Below are 27,412 nucleotides of genomic sequence, written 5' to 3' on the forward strand. Positions count from 1 at the left end.
ATTTCCGCTAATATTGAGACTTAAGAGTGCACATCACCAATATTACCGGAAATTTGAAATTTCCGGTATATGAAAAATATCGGAAATTTAAAATTTTCGATAATATTGGGACTTAATTTTTTAAATCGCACCGGAAATTTTGAAAATTCCGGTAAATAGATACCAGAATTTTGTAAAAAACAAAGAATTTTCGATATCGACCAAAAAGAGGTACCAGAAATTTGCTATGCGGTACCGAAAATTTATTTTTGATGATTTTGGCAACAGTAATTTTTTTAAAAAAAATGTAAATTTTTTAATAAATAGTGTGAGCGGTATTTTGGAAATACCGTAGAATAGGGAATGACAAGTATAAAAAAAGGGGTCGCAAGTTAATTTCTCCGGACATTGCCAATTTAACCGAGGAAAAAAAATTGGTCATAAAAATATAATTGCTGGATTGAAATTGAAGTGTTTACCTTAATTTAAAATTTAGAACAAGTCTATAACATTAATTTTTCAAAAGCAATAGCAATGAGGTCTCGAATAGTGAGAGATGCAGTTGTGTACCGTGACCATGTTCAAGCAATCAAATCTGGTTTTGCATCAACTGTTTTCACTTGTAATCAATTGATTCACCTTTATAACAAACATGGTTTCTTGCAAGATGCCCACAAACTGTTCGACGAAATGCCCCACCGAAATGTCTACTCTTGGAACGCCCTTATTATGGCTTACATAAAAGCACACAACTTGACACAAGCACGAGCCATTTTCGATTCAGCCTCTCATAGAGATTTGGTTTCGTATAATTCCATGTTGTCAGCTTATGTTAGTGCTGACGGACACGAGACCGAGGCATTTGATTTGTTTAATAGAATGCAATCTGCGCGTGACACAATTGGGATTGACGAGTTCACTCTCACAACCATGCTTAACCTTGCTGCCAAGCTAAATGTAGCGTGTTATGGGAAGCAGATGCATACGCATATGGTGAAAACTGCAAATGATTTAAGCAAGTTTGCATCGAGTTCTCTCATTAACATGTACTCTAAATGTGGTTTGTTTCTTGACACGTGCAATGTGCTTAGTGGTTGTGATGGGGTGGTGGACTTGGTTTCAAAGAATGCAATGGTTGCTGCTTGTTGTAGGGAAGGAAAGATGGACATGGCTTTGAATGTGTTTTGGAAAAATTCTGAGGTTAATGATACTGTGTCATGGAATACGTTGATTGCAGGATATTCCCAGAATGGCTATATGGATAAAGCACTTGACTTGTTTGTTGAGATGACAGAAAGACGTATTAGGTATGATGAACATACTTTAGCTAGTGTATTAAGCGCTTGCTCGGGCCTAAAATATTTGAAACTTGGCAAGTGCATCCATGTGTGGGTGTTGAAAAACGACTTCAGTACAAATCAATTCATTAGCAGCGGCATCGTAGACTTGTACTGTAAGTGTGGGAATATTAGGTATGCGGAGTCGGTGTATGAAGGAATTGGTATTAAAAGCCAATTTGAAGTTGCTTCATTGATTGTAGGCTATTCGTCTCAAGGCAACATGATAAAAGCCCAAAGGCTCTTTGATACTCTATCGGAAAGAAATTATGTTGTCTGGACAGCTCTATGTTCCGGCTATGCCAAATCACAACAATGCGAGGAAGTCTTCAAACTTTTCAGAGAGTTTATAACTACCGAATCACTAATTCCAGATGCAATGATCATCGTCATTATACTTGGTGCCTGTGCAACACAAGCCGCCCTTTGTTTGGGAAAGCAGATTCATACTTACATCTTGAGAATGGGACTTAATATGGATAAAAAAATGCTGAGTGCCATGGTTGATATGTACTCCAAATGTGGTAATATCATGTACGCCGAGAAAAGCTTCCAACTAATGACTGATAATGATAGCGATGCAATCTTGTATAATGTCATGATAGCTGGTTATGCTCATCATGGTTTTGAAAATAAAGCTATACAACTTTTTCGAGACATGTTAAAGAAAAGTGTCAAGCCAGATGCAGTCACTTTTGTAGCGCTTCTATCTGCTTGTCGGCACCGTGGGCTAGTAGAACAAGGAGAGAATTTGTTTATTTCTATGCAAGAAGATTACAATGTATTGCCCGAGATATACCACTATGCTTGTATGGTTGATATGTATGGAAGGGCGAATCAACTAGAGAAGGCAGTAGAATTCATGAGGAAGATTCCCGTACAGATAGATGCAACAATTTGGGGAGCGTTTCTTAATGCTTGTCAATTAAACAATAATACATCCCTTGTCAACCTGGCAGAAGAGAAACTGTTAAAAGTTGAGTCTCATAATGGGTCTCGGTATGTGCAATTGGCCAATGTCTATGCTACTGAGGGAAAGTGGGATGAGATGGGAAGAATAAGGAAGAAAATGAGAGTGAAGGAGGCAAAAAAGATTGCTGGTTGCAGTTGGATATATGTAGAAAATGGTATTCATGCATTTACTTCTGGTGATAAATCTCATGCAAAAGCAGATGCAATATATTCAACTTTGTTGTGCTTGAATAGGGACAGAAGTGAAGCAATTTCATGAAATTTGGGGGTAATGTTCGTGTAAATATATCTTGATACTCATCTAGCCAATGATACTAAACATTTTCAAATCAACAATTATTTTGCCAAGTGGGAATCATAAGATCACCATTCGATGCAACATGCTTATGGATACCATTGCAGCACTGAGTTGAATATGATGTCCATCGGCATTTAGTACTACTATGAAAATTATTGGACGGCTGCACTTTTTCATGAACTCCCAAAGGGAAAAGTGGTAAGAAAGTTTTGAGAAGCAGAGACTCCTATGTCTTTAAGCCAAACCTAAATGTAGACACTGAATCAATGATAATAAACTGCCAAGTAGCTGACATTTCTTCCTTATTACACATATAGCATTTAAGCCTTTACTCATAGATATCCAATTCATGACCCATTGCAGTCTTTGTGTAATTAGCAACTGGTATTGTAGTAATGAATGACTAAACCAATACATTATTATACAGTATTGTAGTAGATATCTTGGCAAATGTTGTAAACGGCGACATAGAACAGTGTAAGTTGACAAGATGAGTTATGCTTTGACTATCAGGAGGCATGCAAACTTTTATGGAGCATATATAGAAAAGCTGCCTTATTCCTTTCAAAGTGAAGGTCTGTTAGAAAAGGCTCCTTGAAGGCACTGATTCAAGTCAGAAAAGGCTCCAGTCTATATGATCTACTACAATGTCTCGTATTTGGTGACATATGAGACATGAAGGACTAAAGACTAACACTCGGTAATTAGGAATTTATGAAAGTTTGTGGTGTATCCACCTTTAAGCCAGTTGGTGCTACTGTGAGTGATGTTGAACATGCAAGTGGAAGCATAGGAGCATGCTCTGATTCGTATGGGTTTGTTTAAAAGTACATTGAGGATCAATTCTTGTTGTTGATTGATTTTATCATTTTGTTGTTCCTGCTGATTTGCTCCTCGGCTGTTCTTCTGGCCTTCTCTGCTTGTAAGAGTCTTACAGTAAGACATTATGCAGGTATAAAGTTTCAGATACCACCCACAATACATGTTTTTGAAGTGCTTGTAAAAAATACTTGTTTTTGGATATATTTTGATACATTTTATTGTTACATTTGTCATTACTTAATAATTTAGTACTTTGTACTTGCTTCTTTATTTTAATCTAGATAAAAATGCACTGATTCCTTATCCAAAAAAACATGGTTCTAACTAGATTGTTAAAACATGTAGAAGTAAGTGAAGTTTGAGAAATTTTAGGAGTGGCTGCTTTTTTTTTTCCCCTTTCCATGATTCTCCCTTATTATCTTGTCATGATGTATGACCAAAAACTTCTTAGTATTTTCGCTGAGCAGACACACAGTAAAACAGTGTTTAGGATTGATCAATTGGCCAAAGCAAATATTGAGGCAAAGAATATACATCCATTAAATGACAACCAATTTAGCAACAGTAAAATACTTAAACCCAAGCTCCCAAAGTTCAGTAACAATAATGAAGTCCAGGCTAGGCACCCAAAACTTCAAGATTGTTGCTTTCGATCCGTTGTAACATCACACTCTGCTCCATGCCCTCGCCTGAAATGTTGCCATTCCGTGTAAAATATTTTCATTCGTACACGGAAGACATTTATTATTTACTAGTTAAGCATTGAGCCAGACGAATTTCCTTGCATATTACACCTATGCTTAAGGCAAGTCATTCCCAAGCTAATTCCTTTGAAAGCAGGTAATGAAAAGTGAAGTCATGAGAGGTTACTTCGGTTCCTTTCCAGCTTGTCTTTGATTGAAACTCTTGGATGCTCTTCCTTTGAGACTCGGGTAGATATAGTTTAACCATCTCCACCAAATCAGATACTCCTAGACCTGCACTTTTTGCAAAGGAATCAACTATCTTTGGGAGAATTATTTTATGTTCCTTGGTTATAACGATGTTGGATTGAATGTATTCTTCTTTTGCAGATTGTAGCTCCTCCAAGACTCTCTTGGACGTGTACAAACGTACCTGAGAAGAGGGAAACAACAAAATGAAAGTTTATACACGTCCTTCTACAAACACAAATTCACAAATAATAACAGAAGGACCAGAAGTTTACCGCAGGATCGGAATGGCCTCCTGTGCTAAGAGCAAATAATACTGAAGGTTCTGGACGATGTATAGCATATCCTTTTCTTACATCTCTGACCTTTAGTTTTGTCTTTGAAGGAAACCACAGCCGCAGCCACTAGAAGGAAAAAAAAAAACACAAGTGCATTAAGAAAGGTGTTAGAGCAACATGATTTGATATACAAGTTTCCGGAATTCGTAGTTACTTGTCCTGGACGTGGCAATCTGCACCCCAGAATTAAGTTCTGTATCATTTCCACACTCACAGTATGACCCCCAATGTCATATGCAGCCTGAAATATCCACCAGATTGTTTCAGTAAAAATTCATTCATGTTAATTCTTCGAGTTTTATAAGTGATCAACTTACTTTAAGTACTGTAGACATTCTCTTGACATTGTTGGCTGAAATTCCGTAAACTAATAAGGCCTGTGGAGAATAATAGACAACAAGACGGTCGGAATAGTTTGCTGATTTTTGAAAAATGAATTGCACGAGAAAAAGCAGGATAGAGATTTAGAAAATTTACATGCATTACTAAGGCATTGTGCACATTAATCCAAAAGGCTAGCTTTTCTTCGTGTTTCAGATTTCTAGGATTAATTTCTTCAAGCCTAGAAACAAGTGACCTGCAAAAGTGTAGGATATGAAGATGTTTGATCTCTTGTTGATTTAAATTAAACATGGTTTAAAAGGGTAAGATGGCTTACCTGAATCTGCGTAGCATGTACTCAACTTCTTTTAATTTCTGACTGTCGGTGCATAACTTCTGAATCTTTATCATTGAACAATAAGGTCCACTAAATTTTTTTGACCCTTTGACATGGAAAGAGTTACCGGAGTTTAAACTGAATAATGAATGGTTCTTCCATTGTGATCCCCACTTACTTCCATGGATCTTTGAAGATACCTCCTCATAAACGGATGATGAGAACGGAATAAGGGATGACACATTTTTATGACAAAGAAAAGGGGACTCTGAAAGTTCACAAAATATTGCTGATATGCATTTGATCATCTCCTCAGAAATCCAATTTGGTGTCTCTGGAAGATTATCAATGAAGCTATTCCCGAGGTGTTCCGCGAGGCTAGTTGAGTTGGATTTAGCACACTGAGCTTGCTAGTGAAATAACATTTAGAGGCTAGATATTAGAGGTCTGTAAAATGAAATATAAAGATGTAATGTAACAAGTTCTCTTTTGTTTTTAAATATACTTACCTCTAGCATCGATAACGGTAGAGAATGATAAGAGTCTGCAGCTATGTTCTTAATGTTCTCTGGCGAAACATCAATTGAGCAAACTGTTTGTTGAGATAAAGTGGAGTAGCACCGATGAATACCCGAGTCTAAAACACTTAAATTACTTGTAGAAACGATATCAGTTGAGTGTCGAACTGAAATTTCTTTGTCAGAGAAAGCGCCGCTGACAGGTATTACAGATGTTCGTTTGTTAATGTGTGAAGCTAATTCCGATCTTCTTTGCTTGTCAGAAATAGCATCGTTTCCGTTTACTGCAGAAGTATCTTTGTTAATGTATGAAGCTAAATCCAATCTTGTTTCTTTGGTTGATAGAGATGAAATGTGTTCGTCAAATCGTTTCCGATACAAAGCGAGCAGATATTGTTCCAAATACCTGACTTCTAACTCTAATATCCCAATTTCCTTAATAAGTTCCTTTGCAGCCTAAAATTTAGAGACGAATATAAATGATAGTTAAAAGCAAGAACCAGTAAAATCTTTAAAAAAATAGAGAAAAATTGCAATTCCATGTATATAACTGTTTAAGATGAAACCTTAGGTATTGAATTTTCTACTGTAGGATCCTGTGAAAATGGTCGATAACATGTTTTCTCAAATGCACGCCGCGTCACAAGTTGTTGATGTAATCCTTTTTGAAGCTGTAGAATCTTCAGAGATACAAAAAATATATGTAGCATGAAAAGCAACCAGATGCAAATAAGTAGAAGCGTAAAAAGAATACTGCATACTTTTTTTTTCAGGACTTATGCATATAAGTTTACCTCTTGAGTCAAAGAACTTTGAAGATCCATGTTGTTGTACTGCCTCTTCTTGGATTCAATGCTTTTCTTTAGATCCCTCAGTTCCTTTTTATAACATAAACAGAAAGAAGGAAGAAAAAAACGAGAGTTAAACTTCTGATGTTATAACACAAATATGCAGCAAGAAGAGAAAAGCAGCGTAATACCGCTTTAGGCTGATAAGAAGATTCTCTGATGTTCAAAAGTTCATCTTCCATTACTCTCCATTTCATTGGATCACTGCCAAACAGTTTAAAAAAATGTCAAAAAAAGATAGTTCAGATATAAAACATTATTAAACTTAACATTAAAGCTAAAACCAGTGATTATTAAAGTACTGAGATGTATAAGTAAGAAACTGTTAACTGTTAATCTCTTGTTATGGCTCATATTGTAAGCATTCTAGATATATCTTAAAAAACTATTATTTGTTTTAGAAAGAACACAAGTTGATGAAACGAGAATAAGACACAAATACTTGAAATAAAAAAACAAGAATGCTCAATTATAGCATACGAATTCGGTTCTGTCAAAAACCCTTGTCGGAAGCTTGTGACTAGAAATAGAAAAATGTTTGGCATATATATAATTATCTTGCATTGCTTGGAACCAGATTGGTGCCACATTGCTCCATGCATGTTAAAGACAGAATTGCTTAAAATAATGTCCATGAAAAAACCAAAAACTACATTAAATGCTACAGAAAAAAGGACAAAGTTATTGACAGTGACAATGTGAAAATATAAGATGGATCCAAAATGCATTAAGTAGTAGCAATCTGTGTTTAGGAACAGGAGAATCCCACCTCTGATGGAGGGAGACTTTTCAGACAGAGAAGTTTTGTGGATGAAAAAGATGATATATGAGAGCTCAGTTGTATCAAGTTCAAACTCAGTAAGTGTTATTTTCAACCATAATGGTAACAGGAAAACATGAGAGTATATTTGTGTTGTTGTACTATAGTGCTGCTGTTGACAATCTATCAAGTTAATGAAACTTTTTGGGTTTGACTAGTCTCATAAAACTAACTTACCCCTTTTCAGGCCTTTGGTAAAGTTATGCTTTTTTTTGTATTTCATTAACACAATCTGCCTTATATAGGTGTAGAATGATTTTCAGTGATAATATATATATATATATATATATATATATATATATATATATATATATATATATATATATATATATATATATATATATATATATATATATATATATATATATAAAAATTAAATCTTTATTTTTATATAAAATAATCTAATTATTAAAAAAAATGTTTCATGCACACCCATTTTATTTATCCACCTATTTTATCTCCCATCCAATACAAAATAAAAATGATTCCATTGGAATTAGAAATATAATTGATAACGGAGTGTGACATAGAAGGTTGTTTAAAAAATCCAAGAATTAAATCGAATTGTCGAACTAAATCAAACTGAAGTTAAAATAATTGAACCGTTAACCAAACCATAATGCACAAATAGTTTTAGAATTGGACTGAAACCGAACTTAATTGAACCCGAAGCGAAGCAAAACTGAAAAATGAAAAATACTTAAAACAAGTTAAATATTTTTTTATTTAAAAAAATTGAAAAATAACTTAACGGTTCGGCTTGAGAAAAACTGTCTTCTAATGATTTGGTACGGTTCGAAATTTTGAAACAGGATACCAAACCAATGATTTTAGTTCGGTTCTTAGTAAATTAAAATGATTCGGTTCAGTTCGAGCATGAACAACCCTAGTGACACTACTCAGGCAGGGTGGAGCATGTTTTTGGCATTTAAAAGCGAGATAGACATGCAAAATTAATCTTCTAACATTCAAGTCAAAGTCAATGAATAAATGAGAAGAAATCTGAATGTAAGAATGAGTAACATACATGAATCTTGGTTCAAGAAGAATTTTATATATGGAAGGCCTTTATACCACTCCAAATCATTCGACATGGAATGCGGAGAACCATTCAATTAAATTTAACGACAGTCAATCATCTAAGAATAAAGATTGGATACTGACCTCTTGACTGTGGGACCACTCAATCACCTACGGCAATCTAAAGTATTGTTTTTGGATCGAGCCTTCTTGTAATTGAATCTCTTTCTATTTTTTTTACCTTTGACTGATCTAGAACAAAAATAAAATATCTGACCTTTGACTGATTAAAAAAAATAAAATAACTAATGACTCTAATCTTAAAGCCATGTAGATAGTTGTTAAATGAATTTATAGAAAATAAAAGATGTACATGGATTAAAGCAGTCAATTATCAAATGGTGTTTATATATAATAAGGGAAAGAAATACTAGTATATTTTAAAGTAAAGGTTGGGGATTAGAAAAGAAGAAAAAGACAAGTACCATGAAGGCTGACTGAGATTCATATTTATGGCAGAATATGCAATCAACAATCATCCATGCATGTTTAAAGGCATACAAATTTTAAAGACTTTATGTGAGTGGATGTATTTTTTGCATTGCATTAAAAGAAGCAAAACCAGCTAAGTTTTTCTATTTTATCTTTTTTGCAACAATTTTCAAAAGTTGAGACATTCACCTTTTGCATGGAACAAAGTGACAAAAATAGAGAGTGGTGATTAATAGTTTATTGGAGAATGAACCTTCATAATGCATTAAAGTTTCATTCACTCGTGCATGACCAAATTCCTAGGTAATATATTTCATAAATCATTTGCTATTTGAAATTAATTATTAATAGTCTAAAATATGGTTTTGACAAGTTTAATTATCTTAAAAGAAGGTGGAACTTTTAGCTAATAAAGCTTATGTTTCAATTATCAGAATTTAGTCTAAAGTCAGTAAACATGTCGTGCAAAGAAATATAATTATAATATGTATAAACAATAATAAAAAGACATCCATAATTATTAGCTATGTAAACTAATGTTAAAGTAAGATACTATTTGTATTGTTTATTAGTTATTACCATGTTTTTAATAGAATATTAATTAGTACTTTATCTTATATTTTTAAATATTAGCTTAGGATATATACTAATACTAATAAAATTAATATTTTTATTATAAAATTATTATTATTTATTTAATTTTTAATAATTTTAATTATTAATGATTTAATTTCATATATTTAAAAATAAAGAAGAAGAGTTTGTTAGAAAATTAGTGAGTTGTAGGTCTTCATCATGCTCTAATCACATCAACTGAATTCTTTGTACAATTTTTTATTATGAGTAGAGGTGCTAAAATGAACTAGACAATATGTTTTAACTTTTTTAAATAAATGCTATCAGAATATTTGCTTGATTTGTTGAAACAAATGCTATTAGAATATAATAATTTTTTGGATCATTGTTATGAGGTCACGAAGATATTGTGTCGAATGAGTTTAGACTATGTTAATTTACATGCATGCCCTAATGATTGCATATTATACAGGAAAGAGTATGGAAATTTGGATCAATATTCAGAATATAGTGAGTCACGCTATAAGTTGAAGAACAACAATGGTCATGACAATGACAATGTTAGTAAGAAGCGTCATCCTGCTAAAGTGTTATGGTACTTGCCAATAATTTCAAGATTCAAGAGACTGTTTGCTAATGCGAATGACGCATAGAATATTAGATGACATGTAGATGAAAGAAAATATGATGGAAATATTCGCCATGTACCCGATTCTTTGCAATGGAAGAAAATTGATTCATTGTTTATGGATTTTGGCCTTGAGCCAAGAAACCTTAGGCTTGGGCTTGCCACAAATAGATTGAACCCTTTTGGTAATATGAGTATTAACCATTCTTCGTGGCATGTTCTTCTCATGATTTACAACTTATCTCCTTTGTTGAGCACGAAGCGCATGTATATGATGTTAAGTATGATGACTTTTGGACTAAGACAACCTAGAAACGACATAGATGTTTATCTAAGTCCATTAATTGAGGATTTAAAACTTTTGTGGATAAAGGTGTTGACGTTGATGATGCATATTCTGGTGAAAAGCTTAAGATGCGTGCAATGTAATTTGTATAATCAATGACTTTAATGCTCATGGTGATTTGGCTGAATATAGTGTCAAATGACATAAAGTGTGTCCTATATGTGAATCTAATACCTATTTTCACTAGCTTGAGTTTAGAAAAAATACCATTTATCCCGGGCATCAAAAATTTATAAAATTCAATCATCCTTATCGTAGATTGCAAAAGGCTTTTAATGGGGAGCAGGGGTTTGAAATCGCTCATAAACCTTTAACTAGCGATGAAGTTTATCAACAACAAGAACACCTTGATGTTGTCTTTGGAAAGAATAAAGACAGCCCCGTTGAGAGAAATATTTAGAAAAGAGATTAGTGTTCTTTGATATTCCATATAAATCTTGCCTCGATGTAAGACATTGTCTTGATGTGATGCATGTTGAGAAAAATGTGTGTGATATTTTGATAGAAACACTTCTAAACATTCTAGGCAAGACTAAAGATAATAAAAATTCCCGTTTATTTATGATGGAAATGGGTATACGACAATAATTGACTCTAGAAGATAGAGGAAAAGATCTTATTTTCCCCTGGCATGTCACAATCTAAAAAGGAAAAGAAAAGTTTTTGTGAGTGTTTGCATGGTATCAAAGTTTCTCAAGGTTACTCTTCAAACATCAAGAAACTTGTATCAATGAAAGATCTCAAGTTAATTGGCTTAAAATCTCATGATTGTCATGTCTTGGTGCAACGACTTCTACCAGTGGCATCCTTCCACAAAATGTAAGAGTAACTATAATCATATTGTGCTTATTCTTCAATGCTATATGTAATAAAATTCTTGATTTCAAAAAATTAGATGAATTAGAAGATGAGGCTACAATAATATTGTGTCCATTGGAAATGTATTTTCCTCCATCATTTTTCGACATTACGATTCGCTTACTTCTTTATCTAGTCAGAGAAATCAAATTTTGTGGTCTATTTTATTTTATGTGGATGTATCCTATAGAACGATACATGAAGATATTTAAAGGATATATGAAGAATCATCGTCGACCAAAAGTTTCGATCATTGAAAGGTACATCACAGAAGAAGATATTGATTTTTATTTAAACTATTTGTCAGAAACAGAGTCTATTGGAATTCCAAAGTCTCGTAATGCTGACAGATTTGAAGGTAGTACTCAAGGTTTAAATGTTAAGTCAATGGATCGTGATGTAGTAATTTAAGCACATTTAGATATATTGAATAATCTTAATGTAGTTGAACGTTACATAGTTACTCATAAAGCAATTATAAAGAAAAATATCCCGAACGAATGACAAGTGGTTGTTGACACCACATAACAATAAATTCATAAGTTGGTTTGATAAGAGGATTTCTAATGATGATGGTGCATCTGAGACAATTAAATGGTTGTCGTACATGCCAAAATTTATTGTGATAACTTAGACATACGATATTTCTAATTATTCCTTTTATACAAAAGCAAAAGATGATCGTAGTACAATTCAAAATAGTGGGGTTATGGTTGAGGCCGAATCCATATTTTTCTCTAGTTCAAAAGATAAGAATCTTATTTTGAAAACCACCGCGTTCAATGGTATCATTGAGAAGATTTTTGAGATTTACTGTGTTATTTTTAAAGTTTCTTTTTTAAATGCAAGTGGGTTTCCAATAACATTCGGTTACAAACGGATGAATTAGGATTCACACGGGTTAACCTTGGCAAGACAACTTATAAGACTAAACCATTCATCATGGCTACTTAAGCAAAACAAATTTTTTATGTGACAAACCCTGCAGACTTATCAAGGAGATATTCAATTGTTTTCAAAGGAAAACACATTCCTCATAGTGATAATGAAAGTTTTGATATTCCTTCCACTCATTCTTACGCAACACAAGTGTCTATTTCTTATGAAGAAGTTGATAAAGATGATGTGCATGCTATTCATAATGAACATCAATAAGGCATATGGAAAAATTAACAAGTATTTTATATTCTTAATTCATAATTAATTGTATGTTATAATTGCTAATGATGTTATTTTCTAACAACTATTATTATTGAAGTTATATGTGTTTAAAGTCGAAACACCAAGATAGTATTATTTGATGTAATGATGTGTACATTACAGGTTGTTTTGTGTCATTTTGATTTTGATGTAATATACAATTTTTGGCATAATTCAATTCACAAAATGGATGTATTGTTGTTTCTGGTATGATATTGTGGTTAAAAATTTGGGAATTCGATCTGTAAATCAGAAAAATATATATTAAAAAAATAATATCACAACAATTTTTAATTCAACCGTTGTTATAAATAGAGCGTTATCTCGAATAATAAAACCCAAGAATGACTTTGTTAGGATTCGAACCCAGAACCTATGAATTATCTCACAACAGTCGTTTCCTTCACCAATAGTTATAAGTAGCACACTATCTAACTTATAATCACGGTCACACGCCCGTTGTGCTAACCAACATACATACAATCACACGCTACCTAACAAGGGATGTGCAACTGTCATTATATGTGTTTCACAACCTTCATTATATGTGTTTTCCATAATAGTGTAAACTCTTGTCTTGACATTGAAAATGCAAAAGTAGTGGGTAGTGGTCTGATTTAGTCCTCACCAAAGTAGAACAAAAAATGGTAGTGCAAGTATCAATCCAAGCTTGATTGCAAATAGTCCTATCCAATCTTTTTTGGGTATGGGCAACACCTTTCCTACCATTAGACCAGGTGAAAGTTGCCCCAAAAGTAGGCAGGTGAATCAAATGGTCCATATCAGTCCAAGTAGCAAAATCCTCCATTGGGCATTTAGCCGGAGAATGGGAACCATTGTATTCATAAGATTCCAATATGGTATTGATAGAATATAAGGTTTGAACTTTTAAATTAGAGTTCAATTTTTCTCCATATTTCTTTATTTTTTTCATTGAAAAAATCCACTATTCATTAGAGTTAGCTCTTATGTGTCGCGAAGTCTGATTAGTTTGCATAATCATAATTTTAAAATCTATATCAAAATTTATGGTGTTTCACAAAAGCAATACATTAAGTTTCTTTAATTCACTAAATTTTATCCTTTCTATTATATTTAATATTTTTATGTTAAATATTATTCATTATTATATAAAAAAATCAAATGATATGGTGGTAATTCATGTTAGGGGTGAGTGGGGGTAACTTAAGTGATAGATGTCAGTTAGGTAGTTTGGGTTATATGAGTGTAAGTTACTGATTTAAACTATCTCAATGAATAATTATGGTGAAATTGTTTATGATCAAAGCATCGCGAATAAATGTGCACTATATCTCTTTCAAATTTGATTATGCGGTGAAAATTGAGGAAGTAATATATATGTTTGTAATGAAGGTTGAAGAATTGCAGTGTTTTTTTAGAAGCACATGAACAAATGGTATTTGAAAGAATCAAAGAATGAGTGAACGAGCGAGCGCTGCAAACTCAAAAGTCCGAGAAAGAAGGTGGTTTAAAATATAACGGAAATGATAAATAATAAAAAATGATCTCATCAAGTAATCCAAGAATCATAATCAACCTGAATTTTTTATAAGAAACAATAATACTCATCAAGATATTAAAAAGAAAGAAACCAATGTGAAGTAAAATATACACAAAACTAATTATGATTTCTCTATTTTTCATACATTTGTGTAGTAAAATAGTTCTAATAAATGGTACGTATTAGAGTTTGATTAAGTGTAGAGGCACGTGGATTATAGCTCATCAAACAATGATGGCATTGTCTTCTCGTGAAACTGAGTATATCTTAGCATGTAGTGCAACTTGTCAAAAAGTATGACTGCAATCTATGTTGATTGAGATGAGGATAAATAAAGAGGAAGAAGTGAAACTAATGGTAGAACAAATTAACAATTAATCTTGCAAAAAATCTCATAGCTCAAACAAGTACATTGAAACCAAATTTTCTTTTCGACTTCGATGTCAAGTAAGTAAGGGCAAGATTACTTACAACTAGCTAACTGATGTTTTTACCAAGCCACTCAAGATTGAAAAATTCAAAGAGATGAAGAGGATACCCAAATTAACAAGTATTAAGACTATAAATTAAGAGACACTATTAAAATGTAATTCAAATTTAAAAAGTGTTAGTTGAATTACTTATTATGCAAGTAACTAACTAAATTAGTAAGCTAATTGGGCATTATTAGTAATTGTAAATCTAACTAATGGTCTATATATATAGACATCAAGTAATCATTAAGAATAAGAACTAATTTGAAGTGGAATAAACAAAACTCAAGAAGATGAAGAGCATGCTTAAAGTAATAAGTGTAAAGATTTTGAATTAAGAAGCTAGCTATGTTGAAGTGTAATTAATTCAAGTTTAGAAGGTGTTAGTTCAATTACTTATTACACAAGGAGTTAACTAACTAAGTTGATTAGGTAGTAAGACATTGTTAATAATTGTAAGTCAAATTAATAGTGTTTAAATAAATATCTTGTAACCATTAACAATAAGAACTATTATGAAGTGCAATACACACATAAAATTAATTTTGCTTTCATATTTTTCTTCTTCTACATATATATGTTTTGTGACAGCTATACCTTAAAGCATGATCTCCACTAGCTAAAATGGTAGCATATCTTGGAAGATTGAAGATGAAAATAGAGTGAGAGACACTTGGAATGGAATAAAAAAAGAGAAGACGCACTTAAAAAGAAAAGAGAGCCTCAAAAGGGCTGAAAGTTAATCGTCAAAGGAAGAAATTTTGATGTGAAAGGACTGGTTTTGGTGGGCTGTCTCAATTTAATTTCACAAGAAAATTTGCATACAACCAATATTTGCATTGTCAGTGACATTTTGGTGGGAAAAAGTGGCCTACCTTTTGTAATTTGATAGAGGGTGTTATACACGTAGGGAAGGGCATCCAATATTGTCTCTATGTATTTATAAATACAGCCAAATATATTCGGATGTCGGTATAAAATTCTAGTATACATTAAGTGTTTTTTTTAAGATATTAGATGTTGACATCAATATATATATATATATATATATATATATATATATATATATATATCGTGAATAATAAAAAAAATAAAGTAAAATTCTAGCAAATTTTTTGTAAGATGGATAATAGATAGACTTACAAAATTAGCAATGTAACGTCCAAGTTAATAGATGAATAATAAAAAAATAGAGTAAATTTTAGTTATATGATACCTTAGATATCACATATAAGGTATCACATAATGTAACTTATATATGGTGGCAATTAAAGATGTCTCATACTTTCTGACATGAAATGCGGAGAACATTAAATAAATATTTAATGGTGGATACCATAGGTCTCACATAATGTATCTTATATACGGGGACAGTTAAAGATGTCCCATACTTTCTGACATGAAATGCGGAGAACATTAAATAAATATTTAATGGTGAATAACCGCCAAAGATATAGGCTGAATAGGAGTCTTGAGATTTTAGATGTGTTTATTTTTAACACGATATGACTTTAGATTGATGAGTGAATCTTCTTGTCATTTGACCTTCTATTTGGATCGCAACAAATTAAGTATGGATGGTTTTGAAATATTAGACTTTTACATCAGTATTTTGATCACATTAGATACGATACAGTTGAAAAAATATTTTTTATAAAACAAACCTAAACAATTTTGAACACAAAGTCATTTTAAATCAAAATTAGTTCTACTAACTTGATTCAAACAAACTCAATCAAAAAGCAAACTATGTTTGAATGAAAATATTAGGAGTTTGATAAAATTGAGTTAAACAAAAAATTTTGTTTGAATGCAAAAATTCAAAACCTAACTTTAAATTAATTTAAAATCTATTTCAAAGGCAGAACAATATCCTACTTCAACACACTCAAACATTATTATTTTTCTTCTAAAATAACTTTTCTATTTCATATATGTAAAATTAAATATGGGTTAATATACTTATTACAAAAATAACATTTTTTCTTGCTCATAAATATTATTATTCTTTATTTTTCCAATATATTTTTTAAAATATTTTGTTCCAATTACATCATCCGGACATGTAAAAAGACACTATCTTTTAAGTTGTGTATTTTTTGTACACAGATTAAATATTTTTAAAATGTTGGTGGAAGACAAAATATCAATAAATAAATATAAGAAAACACATTTTGTGCTTGAGAAGGTCTCATACAGTAACATTTATCAAGTTATAAAAGGAAAGACATAAAACAATTGTGGCCCAGTACATTATAATATTTGAGGATTTTTCTGTTTGACTTTTGTGCCATTGTTCAACCTGCAGAACCTGAACCAATGCATTTCTAATATGTTTTTCTATGTTTTATTATTCTAATTAGAAACTGCAAAAGATACTTCAAGCCTTTGAGTCTCACAGTGACCAACACATATAGAAATTGTTAACTGCATAATTAACCTCTCTCATCGAGTAAAACAATTACCATCAATTTTTCATAGAAAAATGACAGACATACTTGTGTCTTTAACATATAATAATACAATAGTACACAGAACACTACCATATCTTAGTAAAACAGTTTCATTTTATAATCCAAAACCAACAAAAATTCTACTAATTTCAAAACCTCAAAACTAGTGAAAACATATTAGTTTTAAGAGAGATTAGGCCATAGATATCTTCTTAGCATTTAAAAATTATTAGAAGGTCAAACAAAGAAAATAATCAAACACATAACAACCTGCAATTGGCTTTAAAGTTTGGAATAGGCACTGAGATCAATAGGGAAATTTATTAGAAGAACCATGTACAGATATATTTTTTTTGAAGAGTGCATCATGACCAATTTATTGCACCTTTCATAGTATATGCAATCAATGCCTGCATATTGGGGTTGGTAACATTTTATTATAAGATTGTCAGAAGGTAACAGAAGTTTCTTTTAACAAAGAAAAATAGAATCTTTTAGTTGAGATTGGTAAGATGAGAGTGTTTTCCTGCTCCAATGTGTGAGATTGAGAGAGACAAAAGGCATGGAAACATGTAATACAAATTGGAAACCTAAATGTTGCACCAACAAGATAAGTCAAGCCAAATTGCCCATAATATTTAAGACCTTGCAATTAATACTCCATACATAATTAAATATAAGTAATTCAAATATGGATCTGATTGAAATTTTAGTGGACCGTCCATATTGTGTCTAGGTTAGACATTTTAGGTTCATACTAGGGTCAGTCCAATTAATTTGGAGACTTCCTCCAAATTTGAAAATAAATTTAAATTAAAAAATATAATTATAATAATTAAAAAAACGCTTTAAAAATATAATTATATATTAATTATGAGTTTAATTATAATTGTTTGATTTTTGGTCAATCTTATTTTTTATATATTGATTTTTTATTATAATTTTTTTTAAGTATTGAATTTTTGTTTTATAACATTTTTTATATCTAGTAAAGGAAAAAAATTAGGCCTCCAAGAATTTGGGGCCTTGTTTGGCAGAGTATGTTGTAGATAAGGGTGAAGGATTTAACCTGTCACCTTTAGTTATACTTGACATTTGTATATATTATGTGTTTTCATCGTTATACACTTGCTTAGAGTTACAAAATTTCAAAGACTATGAGTTTTTATCGGAAATTTCAAAATTACATTAAAAATTTCAAAATTTCCAGTAAAAAACCATAACTTTCATGAGTTTTTACTGAAAGATTTTCGGTAAAATTTTGAAAGTTTTTACTAGAAATTTCAAAATGTATGAGTTATTATCGAAAATTTTGAAATTTTCGATGAAAACTCTTGTGTTTTTTACCAAAGATTTCAAAATGCATGTTCTTACCGGAAATTTTGAAAATTCCGATAAAATTCGTATTGGCAATTTAAAAATGAATTACCAGAATTTTGGCCTCTTATTGAAAATTTCGTTTGCACTTTTTAATTTAAATTTGTCCACGGACAATTTGGGAATTATGAAAATATGCGGGGGTCTCAAGTATAACTGGAGGGGTGGCAGGTTAAATTCTCGAAGGGGTGGCAAAATAGGCTTGACCCATTAGGCATGCCCATTTTTCCAACACTTTAGTGCGGGGAGGACCAAGGGTTTAGGCCCGCACCTAGAGCTGTCAAAATGGGTTATCCGACCCTAAATGAAGGGGTACCATTAATATATATTTTTTAAATTTTATAATTATGCGGGCCTAATAGGTTACGCACGACCCATAATGGCTAGCTCTAATGGGTAACGGGCTTTTTAGAGATGGAATAAAAAAAATCCTAAAAAATATGGACTCTAATTTTAAGGCCTAAATCCAATAATTTTTTGGGCCTAGCGGATTGGCCAATATGGGCTAGTCCATTTTGACAGTTATACCCACACTTTCTAATGTGTCTATCCCACCTTGTTTTTTTTGGGTTTTTACGAACACATACATTTACATGAATTTATAGTTATGTGGATCTAACGAGCTACTCTCGGTCCAAACGGACTATCCCTAACGGGTAGCGGACTTTTTAAGGTCGGGCTAAAAAAGCCCTAAAAAATATTACCTCTAAGTTTAAGACTTAAGTCCAATGTTTTTTCAAGTTTGGCGGGCCGGCCTATATGGGCTTGCCCATTTTGATGACTTTACTTGTCGTGCATAAAGGTGTTAAACAAAGTGACTCCAAACAAAAAAGACAGAATAAATTGTGGTATTTAAAATTAGCGATTAATTTAAAAAAAATTCTTTACTTAAAACACCGGTTTGTATTAGTATTGAGATAACACATAGAAAAACAACCAAAATAAATAAACTAGGAAAATGAATGACGAAAAATAAAGAGATAGAGTTAGAAGATGCCACCAAGATTTATAAAGGTTTGGCCGAATGTTGATTTAGTTCTCTCCCAAATAAATCTTCTTGAAAGTTTTAATAATAACTTCAGCTTTTTCGGGTTATACTCACGAACCTTTGTTATAAGCGAATCAAGAGATTTTACACTGATTTATCCCTCAACCAAACAAGAGTTTTACCACAGGCTGATCTCACGAATCAGATAGAGATTTTATCAGTTAATCTTAATAACTAAAGAGAACTTTTATTGGGCTGAGTTATAGAATCAAACAAAAAAAAATCATTTTCATTGAATTATCTTTAGAACAAAACAGAACCTTCAAGTAAATTGTACTCTTGAAATAATCAAACAATAGCACGACAGTAGTACAAACTTTTATTAGGGCCGGCCTAATCAATCGGGACGCCCTGTTCTAATTTAAAATTATAATAATTAAAAAGACGTGTAAAAAATATAATTATATATTAATTATTATGTTTATTGTTTTCCTGATGATCAATTCCGCATTGTTTATCAGCAAGTGATCTAATAGTAGTGATGATGTAAAATTGTAATTCTACAATAAATTATTAAATTAATATTGTTTTTATTCATACTTAAGTAATACTTATAAAATTCAATTTCCTAAATAAAGAAAATTAAGAATTGAGAATTTTCTTAATACTTAGAAAATTAAGTAATTCTACAATAATACTTTTAATAAAAAAACTCTTTGTTCTTTTAATCTACAAATGTATTTAAAAATAGAAACTATATGCCTAATCCTTTAATTCTGTAATATTATTATAAAGGCAAGAAAAAAGAAAAAAAAAAAAAAGCAAAAGTATATAGTTCAATTGGATTGGTGGTGGATAGAATTGATTCTGAGAGAATTGAGTTTGGTAGAATTGATTTTAATAGAATTGAGTTTACAAGAATTGATTTATGTTTGGATACAATGATATAGAAGTGATTGTTATCCATTAATGTTGTTTGGATAGTTTTAACAAAATTGATTTTGAATTGTATAATTACCAAAATGGTAATAAATTCTAGTACAAATCAAAAAGAAAAGAAGTAATTGATGAAAACTAAAGAGGGTAAAGTAGGAAATTTTAAAAGAGTTGTAATAAATAATATATAATAAATGTAGAATTGATTCTACTAAACTCAAAAGCTAGGAATTGTAGCTTCTACTAGAATTGCTTTTGGAGGAGGAGAATTGATTTTGAAAAAGTATCCAAACAAGATAAAAAAAACCAATTATCAAGTTGAAGTGGACTAGAAGTGCTTTTGGGGCTTGTAGAAGCCAATCCAAACATGCACTGAGACTATCTCCTTCACATATGACGTAGGTAGTGTAATCTCACTCTTACTTTTGTTTTTGGAGCAAAGTGTCATTTTTTGAAAATTTCTTTACCCACCTCCCTATGGGTGGTCACCTCCTGCGAAAAACCAAAACTACCCCTGCTTCGGAAGTTTATTTCCGAAAGCGTGTTTTTTTTAAAAAATTGACTTACTTCGGAAGTTCATTTCCGAAACAATTATTTCGGAAGTTCACTTCCGAAATACTGCGATTTCTGCAGATTTATCAAAACACTCCCCCTCCCCCAATCATTTACCCTAAATCAAAACAAAAAGTGGCAGAGGCGAAAATTTGTGCAAACAGAATTCCAAAGCTGCATCAAGGCTCCAATCACACTGCTAAACAACATTCAAAAGCCCTCAATCCTAACACTTTGTAAGTTTTGAAATTTTTAGATCTATTATTCAAATGCATGTTATTTAGGGTTTTAATTGCATAAATGATATATGGCTAGGTTGTTAGTAGTATTTAGGTTGTTTAGAAGCATTTTGATTTGGTTTGAAGGTTGATTTAGGGGTCTGCCATGGAAGTTGCAGGAAATTGCATCGCAGGGGTGTTTCGGAAGTTCATTTCCGAAAACACCTCCCTCCCAGTTTTCGGAAATGAACTTCCGAAATGTATCAGAAGTTCAAATTTTTTTGTTTTTTATTTTGTCTCGCATATTAATCGATTTCAATTGTTTACAGGAACATGTCTTCTAGAGAGGGCGCTAAGGGAAGAAAGGATTCTTCAAAGAAAGAGGTGAAAGAGGTGAAGGAGGTGAAGGAGGTGAAGGAGAAGAAGAAGGTTTTGACCGGCTCTACTTCTCGTTCCCAGGGGGCCCGGGGCCCGGATGCTCAAGCTCAGTCTTCAGGCGTGAGAGTCGTGATCAACGCAGATGGTTCTGAGACTGAGTGGGATGAGGATTGGTATAATTATCTTCATTCGGAGGAGTTCGCTCGTCGGGAAGAATAACGTGTTTTTTTTTGTTTGATGTGTATTTTGTAACGCTCGTCGGGCAGAATAACATGTTTTTGTTTTGTTTTGTTCTGATTTCGGATTGTATCGCACAGTGTATTTGTATTGGATTTATCATGTTAGTTTTTGGAAGTGGTAACCGGGGTCGGAACATATGACGGATGAGGTGGATGTCTGGAGGAAGTAGAACTGGAGATACGTCCACCACGAGACAAAGTAGCCAATCAATGTAAGCTATAGTTTATGATTATCATCTGGGGAGGTCATTTCTAAAAAATCAAGATTAAAAATAATAAGATTTTTTTTCCAATTTTTTGTAATGACGTCCCCTGATGATAATGATAAATTATAGCTTACATTGATTGGCTCCTTTGTCTCGCGGTGGACGTACCTCCGGGTCTTCTTCCTCCGGACATCCACCTCCTCCGTCATATGTTTCGGCTCCGGTTACACCTCCTCCGTCATTTGTTACTTTCAGTTGTACGTATTTTTATTAAAATAATAAATAAACCTTTTGAAATTTGGAAGCCTTTTTTTCTCCCCACCACTCTCTCATCCCCACCTACCTGTGTTTAACAATATGTAACTTTAATTTTATGTAATATTATCGTTGTAATTTTCACCCGATTAAATAAAGCGAATTGTTCATTTTCTTCTGTCCAGACCTATTTTCGGAAGTGCATTTCCGAATTCCTCCAAGGGGGGTGCGCTCGGAGATGAACTTCCGAAACACCACATTTTCTGAAAAGTGACTTTATTTCGGAGATGCATCTCCGAAATCAATATTTTATATTAAAAAAAACACGTTTTCGGAAGTTCATTTCCGAAAACACCTTTTTCAAGAAAAAAAGTACAGTTTCGGAAATGAACTTCCGAAACAAGGGGTATTGTGGTAAATTCACCGGAGGTGGCCAAGAAGGTTGGGAGGTGGGTAAAGAAATTCTCCATTTTTTTTATATAACTAATTAAAAAAATAAGCCCCACCAAATATGAGGCTCAATGTTGTATAGCTGATTGCACCGGTGAATAGTTGGCCTTGACTTTTATCACTTGTAATTTTCACTCACAAAACATTAAATAACTTTTGATGAAGAAAAAAATATATCAACGAGAGAATGGGAGGATGGTAAAATAAAGAAGAATAAGAAACTTCTAAAATTTCATATATTTTCAAATGAGGAAATATAACAACAACAAAATAACTCATTGATTCTTATTTAAAAGGTGATGTCATAATAATAAAATTATTTTTATTAAAAAGTATTTCAAACTCAAACTCAATCATTGTTTGTTAATTTTTTTTTTTAATAATATAGTGTTTAAAATTTCCCGTGAATAAATAAGATATCACATATTTTAAAGAAATGTTATCTGTATTCAAAGTAACACATACACCGTATAATGATACGGTTTTCTTTTTTTTAAATATTTAATATTTATTTTTTATTTTGCCAACTCACAAACAATCACATGGGCATGTTGAATATGATACGGTATACACCTATGCTGTATGATTTTGGTGTACACATAGCAACCCTCCATATTTTAATATGCTTTCTTTTAATTAGGTTTTATACCGTTATTAATATAACACATTTAATAGAAAAGTTTGTTAAATCTTTTTATGCATTTGAGAATTGATGTATATAAAAATTATTTTAGCACGTGACATTTATTTTTGGGGAAAAACACGCGTGACTTTAGATGTTACATGAACTCAATTTATTTATAAGTATTTTTAAATGGTGAATTCTTTGGTACCTTTGAATTTAATTAAGTATCGATACTCACGTCTAATCAATTAAAGTTATTGTCATGTCACTTTTTAAATTATTTTATTTAAAATAAATTAAAAATTTAAATTAATTTGCACTAAATATATCAATACTCAACTATTTATAATGAGTATATAAGAATTTACATCTTTTAATTTCCATATTGTTACGTGACCTCTCTTTATATATGTGTACGTCAGTTTAGTTTATGCATTGCTTGTGGATTCAGTCATATACTCTGTTGGTTAAAGAATATCTAATAATTTTGTTTTTAATCCTTGAGCTTATAACATAGTTTGTAAGCTAGCTAAAGATAATAGCTAATTGAATTTATAACATTTAATAAAATTAACAGTTTGACTAATTTATACTTGTAAAATTACAAATAAAAATTATATTTAATTAATATTTAACTTTTTCATTGAATATACCAGAAGAAAAATTGAGAGAAAAAAATTATAAACTATTTGAATTAGTTTATCAAAAAACTATAAATCAATAAAAATAAAAATAAATTATAAACTCTTAAGAAAATGATATTACCAAATCTTATTTAAAGATATGGGCTTATAACTCATAGATATAAGACATAGTCTATAAGGAGTTATATATGCCTTGCACCCCTATAAGTTATACTTGACACCCCTACACTTTTGACAATTTGACCAATATACTATTTGAACTTAAATTTTTATCAGGCTTTGTTTGCAAGCTTAAAGGGGAGGGGAAGGCTTCCGAGAATGAAATTTTAAAAAAATATAGAAAAATAATTGACATTTTTTGAAAAAATAATTTTGTTTAGAATGATAAAAGAGTCATTATCATTACTAAATTTTAATTTTCAGAATACTATAACAACCCAAAAGATATTTGGAAAATTTATGTAAGCCCTTCAAAACCCTCCAAAACCTCTGATTCAATATAATTTTTGAGTTCCCCCATTTTATGGGGTTTTTGGTGTTATGAATAAACTCAAACCCTCCTACTCAAAATCTTTTTATTTTTTTCACTCAATTCTTCCTATTTTTCAAAGTCCTCACAATCCTTCCCCTCCAAACTCGCAAATAAACCCTTAGTAAAATTATATATTTTGAATTTCTCAAAAAATATTGTATTATTTTATATTTTCGCTAAAATTTTCTAGATATTTATAAGTAGTTTTTATCGAATTTTTAATGTAGTTAGAGAATATCTGATAAAAAATGCAAATATTTTATACATTTTTATCAGATTTTAAAATACCAAGTACTGATAATATGGGTTTTTCGATAAGCCTGATAAAAGTGCATAGGTCGGCCCCAGATTTTTTTCAAAAGGTTGGTAAAATACATTGGATGACATCGACGTTTTTTAAGAGTTTGGTGAAATGCATTGAATATTTCAAAAGTCCGATATAAAAGCTTAGGCTGGCATAGGAAAAATGCAATAAATGTGTAGAGGTGTCATCGATTTTTTTTAAGTCCAGCAGGCAAACAATTTTTTAAATATTTTTTTAGTGAAAAAAAGAGGAAGGGGTGATAAAATCATATTTAGATTGAGCGAAAAACAATTTAGGAAAGTTACAGAGAGCTCTGACGAAGACGACATAGATGATAGAGACAATCATTTGGCCACTAGGGCGTGTTGAGTAGCTCCCATTAGTTCTCGCTGCAAGAGGATCATGAAGACTCGCGAACCACATGCTCTTCGTTGTAGAGGATGTATACTTGGTAGTTATAGAGATCACAATGAGGAAACATATGATGTGGTTACTGATTATGTTGTAGCAGAGGTTGATATAGAGGTATGTGTTCAGGATGATACATAGGTGCTTGTTTAGTCTGATATATTGGTGCCTGATCAGGATGATACAATTGATGATCGTGATGTTTCTACATATGAGGGGTTTCTTGGAGGGCCTTCTTACCGTACCTTACTGATAGGAGATGTTGATCACACAGTCTTTTGATTATGGTAAGGAGGGGTATAAATATTTTAATTTAAGTTGATTTTATGTATAAGTGGTTGGTTAAATGTAACTGATGATTTATGCTTTAATTGTTACAGGACCGCACCCCATTGAAGGTTCCAACTCATGGTTTGAAGCTGAAGAAATTCTCAGAAGTGAAAATGCCAGGGAAGGTTAGGGCACTTTCAAATGATGATGGTTTGATGTTGATGATTGATTGTTTGCTCAATATGCTAGACGCTCCGATGTTATATGTGTTTGTTGAGCGTTAGGGTAAGGATACATTTTCCTTTCGTCTTTCATTTGTGAGATGGAGATTACCTTGGACGATGTATCAAGCCTATCAAATCTCCTCCTAGTTGGTAACTTTTCCACCCCTTCACTAATGAGTGTCGAGATTGCAACTATGATTGTAGAGAAATAGTTGGGGGGGTTACGTTAGGGTTGATATTGAAGGATTTTAGGCTTAACACTGGTGTACATTTTCGTCTTTCTTGGCTCCAAGAGAACTCAGCTTCATTGGTGGAGCATTCTATTTACTAGGAGGTCGTCAGGGTATACATGTTGCATCTCGTTGGATGCACTATTTTGGTAGATAAGTCGCATGTATGTATCGATGTGAGGTACATAACTATGTTCTCATACTAAGGATCTCATTAGGCATGGGGTTGTGTTGCTTTGACGATACTATATCATGCCCTCGGAGAGGCGAATACCTTTAAGACGAGTCAGCTTTCTAGTTAAATGAGTCTATTTCAAGTATAAATATAGATTATGTTTTATTTTGTAAGTATTTATTAATTATATTAACTATGTTCAATTTGTTGTGTTAACTTTATACGTTTTACTGCAATGGGGATATACGAGCATTTTTCATCCATTTGTCACAGACGTTGTCACGAACTCACGGTCCTATCGCAGATGGCTCCCCACAAGCCAGGAGATAGAACTCTAAGCATTTTCATTTAGGCAGTCTTCAAGAATACAGGACAAAGATCGACGCTTTGACCCTGGATGATTTCATATAGTCACCGTACATAGACTATAAAGTGCATTAGGAGTTCGATGGCACTGTACTACTTTTGGATTATATGTTGAAAGAGTACAGTTACTACCTATTTATCTAAGAGGTGTCTCCGCCTGTTATTAGAGAAAATGCAATGGTTTTTTCTTTTCCTAGACAGTGTCTGGATGGTAATTTAGAGCGGCACTATAGAGTATCATACCCTCCCATCATCCCACATGTCGAGCCTTTTTTTTTTGCTTTTCACCATGGCTATTGTTTGATTCGGAGGGTCAGTTCTGGCATTAAGTAGTTCCAGCCCCCTCCCGGTCGCAGTTGTGGAGGATCGAACTGTGATCCTCCTTACCAAACCCAACTTCAATCACCACTAGACCAACTAACGATAGGTTGCGAATTATTTTATGTTGTAGTGAATTGTTTTATTTTGTTGAGACTTTAATTTGACATTGTATAACATGAACATTACTTAACATAACATATCCTTAAATTTAATTAATTCTAACAAGACATTTCATCATCATTCGAGAGAAGACTAAAAATCTAGTACGATGAATTTTTTGAAATTTCTGATCGGAGCAAAACACACACTGGATTTTTATTTACCTTTAGATTTATTTGAAGATTTGATGTAATCAACAAATTTACCTGTGCAGACAAAACGCTCCGCACGTAAATGTGGAAGTAACAAATCGGCAAAAAATCAGCATTTAACTAGAAATTTTAAAATAATAATAATAATAAGAGGCGTCAATTATATTGGCGCGAAGAGGAGATGCCAATAGTTTCTAAAACTTTACTCTTTTGTTCGAAACATGAGTATATTATAAATTATGGAGAAAAAGTGGTTAGTTTGTTCGAAACATGAGTATATTGAAAATTATGGAGAAAAAGTGATTAGTTTGGT

The 27,412-nt window shown here is 32.0% G+C and overlaps 2 protein-coding genes across 3 annotated transcripts; one reads left to right on the plus strand and one right to left on the minus strand.

The window, feature by feature from the left end:
• Positions 1-412: 412 nt before the first annotated feature.
• LOC131631270 (putative pentatricopeptide repeat-containing protein At3g18840) lies at positions 413-3,607 on the plus strand. Its single transcript, XM_058902064.1, has one exon. The coding sequence runs from the start codon at positions 514-516 to the stop codon at positions 2,545-2,547; it is 2,034 nt and encodes a 677-aa protein (XP_058758047.1). The 5' UTR covers positions 413-513; the 3' UTR covers positions 2,548-3,607.
• Positions 3,608-3,708: 101 nt separating this feature from the next.
• LOC131631271 (uncharacterized) lies at positions 3,709-7,609 on the minus strand. 2 transcript variants are annotated; one of them, XM_058902066.1, is made up of 11 exons: positions 7,472-7,609; positions 6,834-6,906; positions 6,649-6,732; positions 6,421-6,534; positions 5,846-6,310; positions 5,337-5,746; positions 5,156-5,255; positions 4,996-5,055; positions 4,833-4,919; positions 4,616-4,744; positions 3,709-4,524 (listed from the first exon to the last, which is right to left on the minus strand). In XM_058902066.1, exons 2-11 carry the CDS (start codon positions 6,897-6,899, stop codon positions 4,219-4,221), a joined length of 1,821 nt encoding a protein of 606 aa, XP_058758049.1. In that variant the 5' UTR covers positions 6,900-6,906; positions 7,472-7,609; the 3' UTR covers positions 3,709-4,218. The 2 variants fall into 2 exon arrangements, with proteins under 2 accessions (XP_058758049.1, XP_058758048.1); XM_058902065.1 differs by lacking the exon at positions 7,472-7,609 and having other exon boundaries at positions 3,710-4,524; positions 6,834-7,199.
• Between the last annotated feature and the right edge of the window lie 19,803 nt (positions 7,610-27,412).

Source organism: Vicia villosa, unplaced genomic scaffold (assembly GCF_029867415.1).
Source record: "Vicia villosa cultivar HV-30 ecotype Madison, WI unplaced genomic scaffold, Vvil1.0 ctg.000799F_1_1, whole genome shotgun sequence".
NCBI classification, from domain to species: Eukaryota; Viridiplantae; Streptophyta; class Magnoliopsida; order Fabales; family Fabaceae; genus Vicia; species Vicia villosa.